We start from the raw sequence: 16,657 nt of genomic DNA on the forward strand, positions 1-16,657 counted from the left end.
AATATGTAGATACGCATCCTTTAAATCCACCGTGGTCATGAATTGACCTTCCTGGATGGAAGGAAAAATTGTTCGAATGGTTTCCATTTTGAACGATGGAACCTTGAGAAACTTGTTTAGGATCTTGAGATCTAAGATTGGTCTGTATGTTCCCTCTTTTTTGGGAACTACGAACAGATTGGAGTAGAACCCCATCCCTTGTTCTCCTAATGGAACAGGATGAATCACTCCCATTTTTAACAGGTCTTCTACACAATGTAAGAATGCCTGTTTTTTTATGTGGTCTGAAGACAATTGAGACCTGTGGAACCTCCCCCTTGGGGGAAGCCCCTTGAATTCCAGAAGATAACCTTGGGAGACTATTTCTAGTGCCCAAGGATCCAGAACATCTCTTGCCCAAGCCTGAGCGAAGAGAGAGAGTCTGCCCCCCACCAGATCCGGTCCCGGATCGGGGGCCAACATCTCATGCTGTCTTGGTAGCAGTGGCAGGTTTCTTGGCCTGCTTTCCTTTGTTCCAGCCTTGCATTGGTCTCCAGGCTGGCTTGGCTTGAGAAGCATTACCCTCTTGCTTAGAGGACGTAGCACTTGGGGCTGGTCCGTTTCTGCGAAAGGGACGAAAATTAGGTTTATTTTTGGCCTTGAAAGACCTATCCTGAGAAAGGGCGTGGCCCTTGCCCCCAGTGATATCAGAGATAATCTCTTTCAAGTCAGGGCCAAACAGCGTTTTCCCCTTGAAAGGAATGTTAAGCAATTTGTTCTTGGAAGACGCATCCGCTGACCAAGATTTTAACCAAAGCGCTCTGCGCGCCACAATAGCAAAACCAGAATTTTTCGCCGCTAACCTAGCCAATTGCAAAGTGGCGTCTAGGGTGAAAGAATTAGCCAATTTGAGAGCACGAATTCTGTCCATAATCTCCTCATAAGAAGAAGAATTATTATTGAGCGCCTTTTCTAGCTCATCGAACCAGAAACACGCGGCTGTAGTGACAGGAACAATGCATGAAATTGGTTGTAGAAGGTAACCTTGCTGAACAAACATCTTTTTAAGCAAACCTTCTAATTTTTTATCCATAGGATCTTTGAAAGCACAACTATCTTCTATGGGTATAGTGGTGCGTTTGTTTAGAGTAGAAACCGCCCCCTCGACCTTGGGGACTGTCTGCCATAAGTCCTTTCTGGGGTCGACCATAGGAAACAATTTTTTAAATATGGGGGGAGGGACGAAAGGTATACCGGGCCTTTCCCATTCTTTATTTACAATGTCCGCCACCCGCTTGGGTATAGGAAAAGCTTCGGGGGGCCCCGGGACCTCTAGGAACTTGTCCATTTTACATAGTTTCTCTGGAATGACCAAATTCTCACAATCATCCAGAGTGGATAACACCTCCTTAAGCAGAGCGCGGAGATGTTCCAATTTAAATGTAATCACATCAGGTTTAGCTTGTTGAGAAATTTTCCCTGAATCTGAAATTTCTCCCTCAGACAAAACCTCCCTGGCCCCCTCAGACTGGTGTAGGGGCCCTTCAGAACCAATATCATCAGCGTCCTCATGCTCTTCAGTATTTTCTAAAACAGAGCAGTCGCGCTTTCGCTGATAAGTGGGCATTTTGGCTAAAATGTTTTTGACAGAATTATCCATTACAGCCGTTAATTGTTGCATAGTAAGGAGTATTGGCGCGCTAGATGTACTAGGGGCCTCCTGTGTGGGCAAGACTGGTGTAGACGAAGGAGGGGATGATGCAGTACCATGCTTACTCCCCTCACTTGAGGAATCATCTTGGGCATCATTTTCTCTAAATTTTGTGTCACATAAATCACATCTATTTAAATGAGAAGGAACCTTGGCTTCCCCACATTCAGAACACAGTCTATCTGGTAGTTCAGACATGTTAAACAGGCATAAACTTGATAACAAAGTACAAAAAACGTTTTTAAAATAAACCGTTACTGTCACTTTAAATTTTAAACTGAACACACTTTATTACTGCAATTGCGAAAAAGTATGAAGGAATTGTTCAAAATTCACCAAAATTTCACCACAGTGTCTTAAAGCCTTAAAAGTATTGCACACCAAATTTGGAAGCTTTAACCCTTAAAATAACGGAACCGGAGCCGTTTTTATATTTAACCCCTTTACAGTCCCTGGTATCTGCTTTGCTGAGACCCAACCAAGCCCAAAGGGGAATACGATACCAAATGACGCCTTCAGAAAGTCTTTTCTATGTATCAGAGCTCCTCACACATGCATCTGCATGTCATGCTTCTCAAAAACAAGTGCGCAATACAGGCGCGAAAATGAGACTCTGCCTATGATTAGGGAAAGCCCCTAGAGAATAAGGTGTCCAATACAGTGCCTGCCGGTTATTTTACAAAATTCCCAAGATTAAAATAATTCCTCAAGGCTATGGAGTATAAAATATGTTTATATATAAATCGATTTAGCCCAGAAAATGTCTACAGTCTTAAAAAGCCCTTGTGAAGCCCTTTTTTTCTTTCTGTAATAAAAATGGCTTACCGGATCCCATAGGGAAAATGACAGCTTCCAGCATTACATCGTCTTGTTAGAAATGTGTCATACCTCAAGCAGCAAAAGTCTGCTCACTGTTCCCCCAACTGAAGTTAATTCCTCTCAACAGTCCTGTGTGGAAACAGCCATCGATTTTAGTAACGGTTGCTAAAATCATTTTCCTCTTACAAACAGAAATCTTCATCTCTTTTCTGTTTCAGAGTAAATAGTACATACCAGCACTATTTTAAAATAACAAACTCTTGATTGAATAATAAAAACTACAGTTAAACACTAAAAAACTCTAAGCCATCTCCGTGGAGATGTTGCCTGTACAACGGCAAAGAGAATGACTGGGGAAGGCGGAGCCTAGGAGGGATCATGTGACCAGCTTTGCTGGGCTCTTTGCCATTTCCTGTTGGGGAAGAGAATATCCCACAAGTAAGGATGACGCCGTGGACCGGACACACCTATGTTGGAGAAAACATCCTGTGTACTTATGCATGCTTTGTCAAACCCTATTATGTGCTATGCAGCGATTGGCTATATCAGGATCTTGATTACATCTGGCATCTGTGTGGCTACAGCAAAGCAGAACCAGGCAACTATACTCAAAGATTTTCAAGATGTTACACCCAGGCTGCTTTAGGAATTTACAGAAACAATGTCACTTTCAAATACCTTTATATGACTATATGACAAGTAGTTGAAGAGGTTGATTATATTACAAATTGATTAAAAAGAATAGTTTAAAAAAAAAAAAAAAAACGTTTTTAAGTTTTTATTTAGACACTATTTAACTCATCAAAAACTAAAAACAATAGTCATTAGCATTGCTTATAAGAAGTATCTTTATGGTACAGACTATGGAGTCTTACCCAGCTTTATTTCTGTCTTGGGCTTGAACGTCGGAAGGTTTGTATTCCACTGGTGATAAGTGCTCATGGAATTAATTGGTTTTGGCAACTCAGAAAGCAGACGAGCAATTAGGTTTTCATCCCAGGGGTTTTCAATTATTATTTCTTCTAGAAATTAAAATACAATTTTCAAACTAGGTCTTCAGTACATAGTAATTAAGAATAAAAGAGAGCACATTATCCTCAACACCGCTAACACATACATTTCTAAGCTATGGGGATGATCTAGCTTTCCAGTACACAAGCGATAAACTTAAACCATTACACACTACCTATATGCCAGCGCTACGGAATTTGGTGACGCTATATAAATAAATGATAATATATCAGTGATGGCGAACATTGGCACTCCAGATGTTTCAGAACTACATTTCCCATGATACTTCTTAGGCACTCTAAAGCCCAGTCGAGCATCATTTAGTTCTAAAACAAGGTGCCAAGGTTCGCCATCACTGGCCTATATTAAGGCACAGTAGGTGTGTTGCAATGTGATTTGGTGATAATAATGCGGTTTGTTTTCCATAAAGAAAAGGTAAGTATTTTATAAATAGAAGCTTCAATGTAAAGTTTAATGAATGAAAGTGCCCCTGTTTTTGAGTATTTTTAAAAAACGGGCACTTATTCAATAAGCTTTACATTCACTTTAAAGAGAATAGACAATTCTTTTTATTAGTTATCGCTTCTATACCAATGTTTCTCAACCGCGGTCCTCAAGTACCCCAACAGTGAAGTTTTTCATTATAGCTGAACAGCAGGGCACAGGTGAAATAATCAGCGGATGGCTGAAAGCAGGCTAGTAACCATGGTGTTACTGATCAGCCAAATACTTAACCTGTGCACTGGTTTAGCTATAATGAAAACCTGGCCTGTTGGGGGTACTTTAACAACGTGGTTGAGAAACACTGTTCTACACCACACTGTGAGTGTAATTTTCTTCTGCTGGCTGTGTTTACATTGCCTGTCGATAGCCTGGACCTTAAAAGGGACAATCTAGTCAAAAATAAACTTTCATGTTTCAGATAGGGCATGCAATTTTAAACAACTTTCCAATTTACTTTTATCATCCATTTTGCTTTGTTTGCTTGGTTTTCTTTTTTGAAAGATAAACCTGTGTAGGCTTATATGGTAATTTTTTATTTCTTGAATGCTGCCTCTTATCTCGGTGCATAATGACAGTTTTTTTTCATAGCTAGACAGCCCTAGTTCATGTGTGCCATATAGATAACATTGTGCTCACAATCCTACTTTTTCAAATAAAGATACAAAGAGAACAAAGAAAAATTGATAATAGGAGTAAATTAGAAAGGTGCTTAAAATTGCATGCTCTATCTAAATCATGGCAAACAATTTGGGTTCAGTGTCCCTTTAATCAGTTAAAGGGACAGTCAAGTCCAAAAAAACCTCTCATTTTTCAAATAGGGCATTTAATTTTAAACTACTTTCCAATTTACTTTTATCAACAATTTTGCTTTGTTCTCTTGGTATTCTAGTTGAAAGCTAAACCTAGGAAGGCTCATATGATAATTTCTAAGCCCTTGAAGGCCGCCTCTATTTTATTTACTTTTCACAGCAGGGGAGAGCAAGCTCATGTAGGCCATATAGATAGCATTGTGATCACGCCCGTGGCTAGTGGCAGACACTTCACTAATTGGCTAAAATGCAACTATATGCAAAATAACTAAAAGTCATGTGATTAGGGGAGGTCAGAAGATGCTTAGATACCAGTTAGTCACAGAAGTAAAAAGTGTATTAATATAACTGTGTTGGTTATGCAAAACTGGAGAATGGGTAATAAAGGGATTATCTATCTTTTTAAACAACAAAAATTCTGGTGTTGACTGTCCCTTTAAAGCCAATTAGGGTTATCAGGGTGCTTTTTAAAAGGTCTAAATGTTAGAAGTTGCTCTGTTTTCAGAGCTAAATTACATGAAAAAGGGACAAGAAGGCAGATCAGTCTCCTCAAACACACAAGCCTGGTACTTGTATACCTGAGTGTTGGTGAAATGATCAGGCTTTAGGAACATGTAAAAGAAAGTTGATCTCTGGAATAATAGTAGAAAAAACAGAATTTATGTTTACCTGATAAATTACTTTCTCCAACGGTGTGTCCGGTCCACGGCGTCATCCTTACTTGTGGGATATTCTCTTCCCCAACAGGAAATGGCAAAGAGCCCAGCAAAGCTGGTCACATGATCCCTCCTAGGCTCCGCCTACCCCAGTCATTCGACCGACGTTAAGGAGGAATATTTGCATAGGAGAAACCATATGTTACCGTGGTGACTGTAGTTAAAGAAAATAAATTATCAGACCTGATTAAAAAAACCAGGGCGGGCCGTGGACCGGACACACCGTTGGAGAAAGTAATTTATCAGGTAAACATAAATTCTGTTTTCTCCAACATAGGTGTGTCCGGTCCACGGCGTCATCCTTACTTGTGGGAACCAATACCAAAGCTTTAGGACACGGATGAAGGGAGGGAGCAAATCAGGTCACCTAAATGGAAGGCACCACGGCTTGCAAAACCTTTCTCCCAAAAATAGCCTCAGAAGAAGCAAAAGTATCAAATTTGTAAAATTTAGAAAAAGTGTGCAGTGAAGACCAAGTCGCTGCCTTACATATCTGATCAACAGAAGCCTCGTTCTTGAAGGCCCATGTGGAAGCCACAGCCCTAGTGGAGTGAGCTGTGATTCTTTCAGGAGGCTGCCGTCCGGCAGTCTCATAAGCCAATCGGATAATGCTTTTAATCCAGAAGGAGAGAGAGGTAGAAGTTGCTTTTTGACCTCTCCGTTTACCAGAATAAACAACAAACAAAGACAAAGTTTGTCTGAAATCCTTAGTAGCTGCTAAGTAAAATTTGAGAGCACGAACTACATCCAAGTTGTGCAACAAACGTTCCTTCTTTGAAACTGGATTAGGACACAAAGAAGGCACAACTATCTCCTGGTTAATGTTTTTGTTAGAAACAACTTTTGGAAGAAAACCAGGTTTAGTACGCAAAACCACCTTATCTGCATGGAACACCAGATAAGGAGAAGAACACTGCAGAGCAGATAATTCTGAAACTCTTCTAGCAGAAGAAATTGCAACCAAAAACAAAACTTTCCAAGATAATAACTTAATATCAACGGAATGTAAGGGTTCAAACGGAACCCCCTGAAGAACTGAAAGAACTAGGTTGAGACTCCAAGGAGGAGTCAAAATTTTGTAAACAGGCTTGATTCTAACCAGAGCCTGAACAAAGGCTAGAACATCTGGCACAGCTGCCAGCTTTTTGTGAAGTAACACAGACAAGGCAGAAATCTGTCCCATCAAGGAACTTGCAGATAATCCTTTTTCCAATCCTTCTCGAAGGAAGGATAGACTCTTAGGAATCTTAACCTGGTCCCAAGGGAATCCTGCAGATTCACACCAACAGATATACCAAATTATGTGGTAATTTTTCTGGTTACAGGCTTTCAGGCCTGAACAAGAGTATTAATAACAGAATCTGAGAACCCTCGCTTTGATAAGATCAAGCGTTCAATCTCCAAGCAGTCAGCTGGAGTGGGTCGAACGGACCTAGAACAAGAAGGTCTCTCAAAGGTAGCTTCCATGGTGGAGCCGATGACATATTCACCAGATCTGCATACCAAGTCCTGCGTGGCCACGCAGGAGCTATCAAAATCACTGACGCCCTCTCCTGATTGATCCTGGCTACCAGCCTGGGGATGAGAGGAAACGGCGGGAACACATAAGCTAGTTTGAAGGTCCAAGGTGCTACTAGTGCATCCACTAGAGCCGCCTTGGGATCCCTGGATCTGTACCCGTAGTAAGGAACTCTGAAGTTCTGACGAGAGGCCATCAGATCCATGTCTGGAATGCCCCACGGTTGAGTGACTTGGGCAAAGATTTCCGGATGGAGTTCCCACTCCCCCGGATGCAATGTCTGACGACTCAGAAAATCCGCTTCCCAATTTTCCACTCCTGGGATGTGGATAGCAGACAGGTGGCAGGAGTGAGACTCCGCCCATAGAATGATTTTGGTCACTTCTTCCATCGCTAGGGAACTCCTTGTTCCCCCCTGATGGTTGATGTATGAACTTGGCCCTCGCTAGCTGAGGCCAAGCTTTGAGAGCATTGAATATCGCTCTCAGTTCCAGAATATTTATCGGTAGAAGAGATTCTACCCGAGACCAAAGACCCTGAGCTTTCAGGGATCCCCAGACCGCGCCCCAGCCCATCAGACTGGCGTCGGTCGTGACAATGACCCACTCTGGTCTGCGGAAGGTCATCCCTTGTGACAGGTTGTCCAGGGACAGCCACCAACGGAATGAGTCTCTGGTCCTCTGATTTACTTGTATCTTCGGAGACAAGTCTGAATAGTCCCCATTCCACTGACTGAGCATGAACAGTTGTAATGGTCTTAGATGAATGCGCACAAAAGGAACTATGTCCATTGCCGCTACCATCAAACCTATCACTTCCATGCACTGCGCTATGGAAGGAAGAGGAACGGAATGAAGTATCCGACAAGAGTCTAGAAGTTTTGTTTTTCTGGCTTCTGTCAGAAAAATCCTCATTTCTAAGGAGTCTATTATAGTTCCCAAGAAGGGAACCCTCGTTGACGGAGATAGAGAACTCTTTTCCACGTTCACTTTCCATCCGTGAGATCTGAGAAAGGCCAGGACAATGTCCGTGTGAGCCTTTACTTGAGGAAGGGACGACGCTCGAATCAGAATGTCGTCCAAGTAAGGTACTACAGCAATGCCCCTTGGTCTTAGCACCGCCAGAAGGGACCCTAGTACCTATGAGAAAATCCTAGGAGCAGTGGCTAATCCGAAAGAAAATGCCACGAACTGGAAATGCTTGTCCAGGAATGCAAACCTTAGGAACCGATGATGTTCCTTGTGGATAGGAATATGTAGATATTGCACACCAAATTTGGAAGCTTTAACCCTTAAAATAACGGAACCGGAGCCGTTTTTATATTTAACCCCTTTACAGTCCCTGGAATCTGCTTTGCTGAGACCCAACCAAGCCCAAAGGGGAATACGATACCAAATGATGCCTTCAGAAAGACTTTTCTATGTATCAGAGCTCCACACACATGCAGCTGCATGCCATGCTGTCCTCAAAAACAAGTGCGCCATACCGGCGCGAAAATGAGGCTCTGACTATGATTAGGGAAAGCCCCTAAAGAATAAGGTGTCTAAAACAGTGCCTGCCGATATAATCATATCAAAATACCCAGAATAAATGATTCCTCAAGGCTAAATATGTGTTAATAATGAATCGATTTAGCCCAGAAAAAGTCTACAGTCTTAATAAGCCCTTGTGAAGCCCTTATTTACTATCTTAATAAACATGGCTTACCGGATCCCATAGGGAAAATGACAGCTTCCAGCATTACATCGTCTTGTTAGAATGTGTCATACCTCAAGCAGTAAGAGACTGCACACTGTTCCCCCAACTGAAGTTAATTGCTCTCAACAGTCCTGTGTGGAACAGCCATGGATTTTAGTTACGGTGCTAAAATCATTTTCCTCATACAAACAGAAATCTTCATCTCTTTTCTGTTTCTGAGTAAATAGTACATACCAGCACTATTTTAAAATAACAAACTCTTGATTGAATAATAAAAACTACAGTTAAACACTAAAAAACTCTAAGCCATCTCCGTGGAGATGTTGCCTGTACAACGGCAAAGAGAATGACTGGGGTAGGCGGAGCCTAGGAGGGATCATGTGACCAGCTTTGCTGGGCTCTTTGCCATTTCCTGTTGGGGAAGAGAATATCCCACAAGTAAGGATGACGCCGTGGACCGGACACACCTATGTTGGAGAAAAAATCAATTTTAATGAAAAAAATTACTTTCTTATTCATTAGAATATGACATTTTTCAAAGCCTAAAAGTAGGGTTGCACCGATACCGATACTAGTATCGGTATCGGTACCGATACCAAGTATTTGCATGAGTACTTGTACTCGTGCAAATGCACCGATACTTAAACCGATACCTCCACTTCCTACCCATATGCTATCATGTGGCGTTTTTTCAAACTGCATGTTCCCATTTCATTTTAAACTGGAGTGGAGACTAAACTAAATACAATTTGTTTACTACTGTTCTGCCAATACAAATTGCTGTTATTTGTATTGTTGTAGGAGAGATCACTGTACCTCGTTCAGACAAACCCCTGAAGTACTGGGCAGTTAATTAACAGATTTCCAGCTCTGGCTAAAATGGCCCAAAAATATCTTTCTGCCCCATGCAGTAGTGTGGAAAGTGAAAGACTGTTCAGCTTAGAGTCGAACCTCCATACAAATGTCAGATTGATGTTATATAACAGCCCTACAACCCAATTGCATCACCCCTTTAAATTTAATATTTTATTGTAATATTTTTTTATTTATAAACATGTTCAGTGAACTTTGTGACAAATAAAACTGTTTTATTATTCCATAATGTCTTTTGAATTACAGTCCTTTATAATTATAATGAAGGAATCTTAAATGATCTGTATTGTGCTTGGTAAACTGTCACATGACATTTTAAAAAAAAGAATCGGTAATTGGTATCGGCGAGTATTTGAAAACAAGTATCGGTTCTTGTACTCGGTCATAAAGAAATGGTATCGGTGCAACCCTACCTAAAAGGGATACTAAAGCCAATTTTTTTCTTTCAGGATTCAGATAGAGCATGCAATTTAAAACAACTTTCTAATTTACTTCTATCTATCAATTTTTCTTCGTTCTCTTGGTATCTGTATTAGAAAAAGATTTGAAACCGGCACATTTTTGGTTCAGAACCCTGGATAGCGCTTCCTGATCGGAGGCTACATTTAGCCATCCAATCAGCAAGTGCAACCCAGGTGCTGAACCTAAAATGGGCCAGCTCCAAAGCTTTCATTCCTGCATTTTTCAAAGAAACAAACAAACAAAACAAAGAAAAATGAATAGAAGTAAAATAGAAAGTTGCTAAAAATTGCATGCTCTATCCGAATCATAAAATAAAAAAATTGGGTTTAGTATCCCTTTAATATGTGTTAAACCCTCCAAAAGGAGTTAAACTCCTACTCGGGAGATGCAAGAATTAGAGTTCCTGAGCAAAACATAGTCAGTGAGCCAAATCAGGAGCCACTGTCACATGTAACCCAAAATAAACTAACTTCCTGCTTGGGACTTTACTTATGTGTTTTACCCTTGAAAAGGGGTTTAAAAACATAAGCCCAGTAACGCAAAAATTGCATGCTAAAGAGCCAACGTATAGAAAATTAAAACTGGGAGTCACAAAAAAAAACACAAGCAAGATATCTACACCCATACCAGTGGATTCATTAATCTCTTCTGTTGTTCCATCAGGGTCTTCCTTCTCCGACACCTGAGACTCACTATGCTCTTGCATTGATAATATTAGAGGATCAACATTTGTGAGCGTAGTTTGATGTAATGTGTCTGAAAGTTTGCAAGCAGCCAAGTGTTTCCCAGTCTCCTCTATTTCATCAGATGACACGCCAGCTCCTACACCATCTGGCAGAAATGTGCCGCTTGACGACGACGACTGTGCAGTTACTTGTATGTTGGACTGCTCTGGACTTTGCTCCAGAATGGGGCTACAAAATAAAGAAAAATAAAACATAATTTATGCTTACCTGATAAATTTATTTCTCTTGTAGTGTATCCAGTCCACGGATCATCCATTACTTATGGGATATTCTCCTTCCCAACAGGAAGTTGCAAGAGGATCACCCACAGCAGAGCTGCTATATAGCTCCTCCCCTAACTGCCATATCCAGTCATTCGACCGAAACAAACAGAGAAAGGAGAAACCATAGGTTGCAGTGGTGACTGTAGTTTAATTAAATTTTAGACCTGCCTGAAAAGGACAGGGCGGGCCGTGAACTGGATACACTACAAGAGAAATAAATTTATCAGGTAAGCATAAATTATGTTTTCTCTTGTTAAGTGTATCCAGTCCACGGATCATCCATTACTTATTAGATACCAATACCAAAGCTAAAGTACACGGATGATGGGAGGGACAAGGCAGGGATTAAGCGGAAGGAACCACTGCCTGAAGAACCTTTCTCCCAAAAACAGCCTCCGAAGAAGCAAAAGTATCAAATTTGTAAAATTCGGAAAAAGTGTGAAGCGAAGACCAAGTCGCGGCCTTGCAAATCTGTTCAACAGAGGCCTCATTTTTAAAGGCCCAGGTGGAAGCCACAGCTCTAGTAGAATGAGCTGTAATTCTTTCAGGAGGCTGCTGTCCAGCAGTCTCATAGGCTAGGCATATAATACTCCGAAGCCAAAAGGAAAGAGAGGTTGCCGAAGCTTTTTGACCTCTCCTCTGTCCAGAATAAACGACAAACAGGGAAGATGTTTGACGAAAATCTTTAGTAGCTTGTAAGTAAAACTTCAAGGCACAGACTACGTCCAGATTATGTAAAAGACGTTACTTCTTTGAAGAAGGATTAGGACACAATGATGGAACAACAATCTCTTGATTGATATTCTTGTTAGAAACCACCTTAGGTAAAAACCCAGGTTTGGTACGCAGAACTACCTTATCTGCATGAAAAATCAGATAAGGAGAATCACATTGTAAGGCAGATAGCTCAGAGACTCTCCGAGCCGAGGAAATAGCCATCAAAAACAGAACTTTCCAAGATAAAAGCTTAATATCAATGGAATGAAGGGGTTCAAACGGAACTCCTTGAAGAACTTTAAGAACCAAGTTTAAGCTCCATGGGGGAGCAACAGGTTTAAACACAGGCTTAATTCTAACCAAAGCCTGACAAAATGCCTGGACGTCTGGAACTTCTGTCAGACGCTTGTGCAAAAGGACAGAGCAGAAATCTGTCCCTTTAAGGAACTAGCTGATAATCCTTTGTCCAAACCCTCTTGGAGAAAGGACAATATTCTAGGAATCCTAACCTTACTCCATGAGTAATTCTTGGATTCACACCAGTAAAGATATGTACGCCATATCTTGTGATAAATTTTCCTGGTAACAGGCTTTCGTGCCTGTATTAAGGTATCAATGACTGACTCGGAGAAGCCACGTTTTGATAAAATCAAGCGTTCAATCTCCATGCAGTCAGTCTCAGAGAAATTAGATTTGGATGATTGAAAGGACCTTGTATTAGAAGGTCCTGTCTTAGAGACAGAGTCCATGGTGGAAAGGATGACATGTCCACTAGGTCTGCATACCAGGTCCTGCGTGGCCACGCAGGCGCTATTAGAATCACTGATGCTCTCTCCTGTTTGATTTTGGCAATCAGTCGAGGGAGCAGAGGAAACGGTGGAAACACATAAGCCAGATTGAAGAACCAAGGCGCTGCTAGAGCATCTATCAGCGTCGCTTCTGGGTCCCTGGACCTGGATCCGTAACAAGGAAGCTTGGCGTTCTGGCGAGATGCCATGAGATCCAACTCTGGTTTGCCCCAACGATGAATCAATTGAGCAAACACCTCCGGATGGAGTTCCCACTCCCCCGGGTGAAAAGTCTGACGACTTAGAAAATCTGCCTCCCAGTTCTCCACGCCTGGGATATGGATTGTTGACAGGTGGCAAGAGTGAGTCTCTGTCCAGCGAATTATTTTTGAGACTTCTAACATCGCTAGGGAACTCCTGGTTCCTCCTTGATGGTTGATGTAAGCCACAGTCGTGATATTGTCCGACTGAAATCTGATGAACCTCAGTGTTGCTAACTGAGGCCAAGCCAGAAGAGCATTGAATATCGCTCTTAACTCCAGAATATTTATCGGAAGGAGTTTCTCCTCCTGAGTCCACAATCCCTGTGCCTTCAGGGAGTTCCAGACTGCACCCCAACCTAGAAGGCTGGCATCTGTTGTTACAATCGTCCAATCTGGCCTGCGAAAGGTCATACCCTCGGACAGGTGGACCCGAGACAACCACCAGAGAAGAGAATCTCTGGTCTCTTGATCCAGATTTAGCAGAGGGGACAAATCTGTGTAATCCCCATTCCACTGACTTAGCATGCATAATTGCAGCGGTCTGAGATGTAGGCGCGCAAATAGCACTATGTCCATTGCCGCTACCATTAAGCCGATCACCTCCATACACTGAGCCACCGAAGGACGCGGAATGGAATGAAGAATACGGCAAGCATTTAGAAGCTTTGATAACCTGGACTCCGTCAGGTAAATTTTCATCTCTACAGAATCTATAAGAGTCCCTAAGAAGGAGACTCTTGTGAGTGGGGATAGAGAACTCTTTTCCTCGTTCACTTTCCACCCGTGCGATCTCAGAAATGCCAGAACTATCTCTGTATGAGACTTGGCAATTTGAAAGCTTGACGCCTGTATCAGGATGTCGTCTAGATACGGAGCCACCGCTATGCCTCACGGTCTTAGAACCGCCAGAAGTGAGCCCAGAACCTTTGCAAAGATTCTCGGGGCTGTAGCCAACCCGAAGGGAAGAGCTACAAATTGGTAATGCCTGTCTAGAAAGGCTAAACCTTAGAAACCGATGATGATCTTTGTGAATCGGTATGTGAAGGTAGGCATCCTTTAAGTCCACTGTGGTCATGTACTGACCCTCTTGGATCATGGGTAGGATGGTCCGAATAGTTTCCATTTTGAAAGATGGAACTCTGAGGAATTTGTTTAAGATCTTTAGATCCAAAATTGGTCTGAAGGTGCCCTCTTTTTTGGGAACCACAAACAGATTTGAATAAAAACCGTGTCCTTGTTCCGTCCGCGGAACTGGATGGATCACTCCCATTACTAGGAGGTCTTGCACACAGCGTAGGAATGCCTCTTTCTTTATCTGATTTGCAGATAACCTTGAAAGATGAAATCTCCCTTGTGGAGGGGAAGCTTTGAAGTCCAGAAGATATCCCTGAGATATGATCTCCAACGCCCAGGGATCCTGAACATCTCTTGCCCACGCCTGGGCGAAGAGAAAAAGTCTGCCCCCTACTAGATCCGTCGCCGGATAGGGGGCCGTTCCTTCATGCTGTCTTAGAGGCAGCAGCAGGCTTTCTGGCCTGCTTGCCTTTGTTCCAGGACTGGTTAGGTTTCCAGGCCTGCTTAGATTGAGCAAAAGTTCCCTCTTGTCTTGAAGCGGAGGAAGTTGCCTTGGAATTTCGAAAAAGGCACGAAAATTAGACTGTTTGGCCTTTGATTTGGCCCTGTCCTGAGGAAGGGTATGACCCTTACCTCCAGTAATGTCAGCAATAATTTCTTTCAAACCAGGCTGAATAAGGTCTGCCCCTTGAAAGGAATGTTGAGTAATTTAGACTTTGAAGTTACATCAGCTGACCAGGATTTGAGCCATAGCGCCCTTCGCGCCTGGATGGCGAATCCGGAATTCTTAGCCGTTAGTTTAGTCAAATGAACAATGGCATCAGAAACAAATGAGTTAGCTAGCTTAAGAGTTCTAAGCTTGTCAACAATTTCAGTCAATGGAGCTGTATGGATGGCCTCTTCCAGGGCCTCAAACCAGAATGCCGCCGCCGCAGCAGTGACAGGCGCAATGCATGCAAGGGGCTGTAAAATAAAACCTTGTTGAATAAACATTTTCTTAAGGTAACCCTCTAATTTTTTATCCATTGGATCTGAAAAAGCACAACTGTCCTCAACCGGGATAGTGGTACGCTTTGCTAAAGTAGAAACTGCTCCCTCCACCTTAGGGACAGTCTGCCATAAGTCCCGTGTAGTGGCATCTATTGGAAACATTTTTCTAAATATAGGAGGTGGGGAAAAGGGCACACCGGGCCTATCCCACTCCTTACTAATAATTTCTGTATTAACAAGCAATATAAAAAACGTTACTGTGCCTTTAAGAGAAACAAATTGACAAAATTTGAAATAACAGTGAAAAAAGGCAGTTACACTAACAAAATTTTTACAGTGTATGTAACAAGTCAGCAGAGCATTGCACCCACTTGCAAATGGATGATTAACCCTTTAATAACAAAAACAGAATAATAAATGACAAAAACTTTTTTTAAACACAGTCACAACAACTGCCACATTCTACTGTGATTGTTACCCTCCTCAAACACGACTTTGAAGCCTTTTGAGTCCTGTATCATGAAGAGGGAAGCTGAATGTCTCTGTCAGTATTTTTATCTGCACAGAAAAGCACTAAAATAGGCCCTTCCCACTCATATTGCAACAGTGGAAAGCTTCAGGAAACTGTCTCTAGGCAGAAATCAAACCAGCCATGTGGAAAAAAACTAGGCCCCAATAAGTTTTTCACCAAACATATATAAAAACGATTAACATGCCAGCAAACGTTTTATATTACATTTTTATAAGAGTATGCATCTCTATTAATAAGCCCGATACCAGTAGCTATCACTGCATTTAAGGCTTTACTTACATTAATCTGGTATAAGCAGCATTTTCTAGCAAATTCCATCCCCAGAAAAATATTAACTGCACATACCTTATTGCAGGAAAACCTGCACGCCATTCCCTCTCTGAAGTTACCTCACTCCTCAGAATATGTGAGAACAGCCATGGATCTTAGTTACTTCTGCTAAGATCATAGAAAATGCTGGCTGATTATTCTTCTAAATACTGCCTGAGATAAACAGCATACTCCGGTACCATTTAAAAATAACAAACTTTTGATTGAAGAAATAAACTAAGTATAAAACACCACTCTCCTCTTACGATCCCCATCTTTGTTGAGGGTTGCAAGAGAATGACTGGATATGGCAGTTAGGGGAGGAGCTATATAGCAGCTCTGTTGTGGGTGATCCTCTTGCAACTTCCTGTTGGGAAGGAGAATATCCCATAAGTAATGGATGATCCGTGGACTGGATACGCTTAACAAGAGAAAATAAAAATTAATTACTTTTCTTGAAAGTAACTGAACAACTTTTGCATAAAAGGGATATGAAACCCAAGAATGTCCTATTGTGATTTAGACAGTGCATACAATTTAAAAATGTAATTACCAATTTACTTCTATTATTAAAATTTTTCTGTTCCCATGGTATTCTTTGTTGAAGAGATACCAACATAGGTATCTGGAGCACTACATGGCAGAAAACAGTGCTGCCATCTAGTACGTTTGCAAAACTGCAGTAATATAGTGCTTCAAACATGTACAACCTCCTGAGATTACGTCCTAAAAGAACAATTTGATAATTTAAGTAAATTAGAAATTGTTTAAAATTACATGATCCATCTGAATCATGAAAGAAAACTTTTGAGTTTCATGTCCCTTTAATATTTTAACAAGTCAACTAAATTTGGTAAAAATAGAAAGAAAAAGA

General features: G+C 41.6%; 1 protein-coding gene across 1 annotated transcript in view; it reads right to left on the reverse strand.

Moving 5' to 3' along the window:
* The window catches only part of BUB1 (BUB1 mitotic checkpoint serine/threonine kinase), a 126,510-nt gene that overhangs the window by 65,158 nt on the left and 44,695 nt on the right, over positions 1–16,657 (reverse strand). The window contains exons 18-19 of the mRNA XM_053712601.1: positions 10,729–11,015; positions 3,385–3,531 (exon numbers count right to left, since the gene is read on the reverse strand). Of these exons, the coding sequence (XP_053568576.1) occupies positions 3,385–3,531; positions 10,729–11,015 (434 nt within the window). The remainder of the gene's footprint in view (positions 1–3,384; positions 3,532–10,728; positions 11,016–16,657) is intronic.

This window comes from Bombina bombina, chromosome 4 (assembly GCF_027579735.1).
Source record: "Bombina bombina isolate aBomBom1 chromosome 4, aBomBom1.pri, whole genome shotgun sequence".
NCBI lineage: Eukaryota > Metazoa > Chordata > Amphibia > Anura > Bombinatoridae > Bombina > Bombina bombina.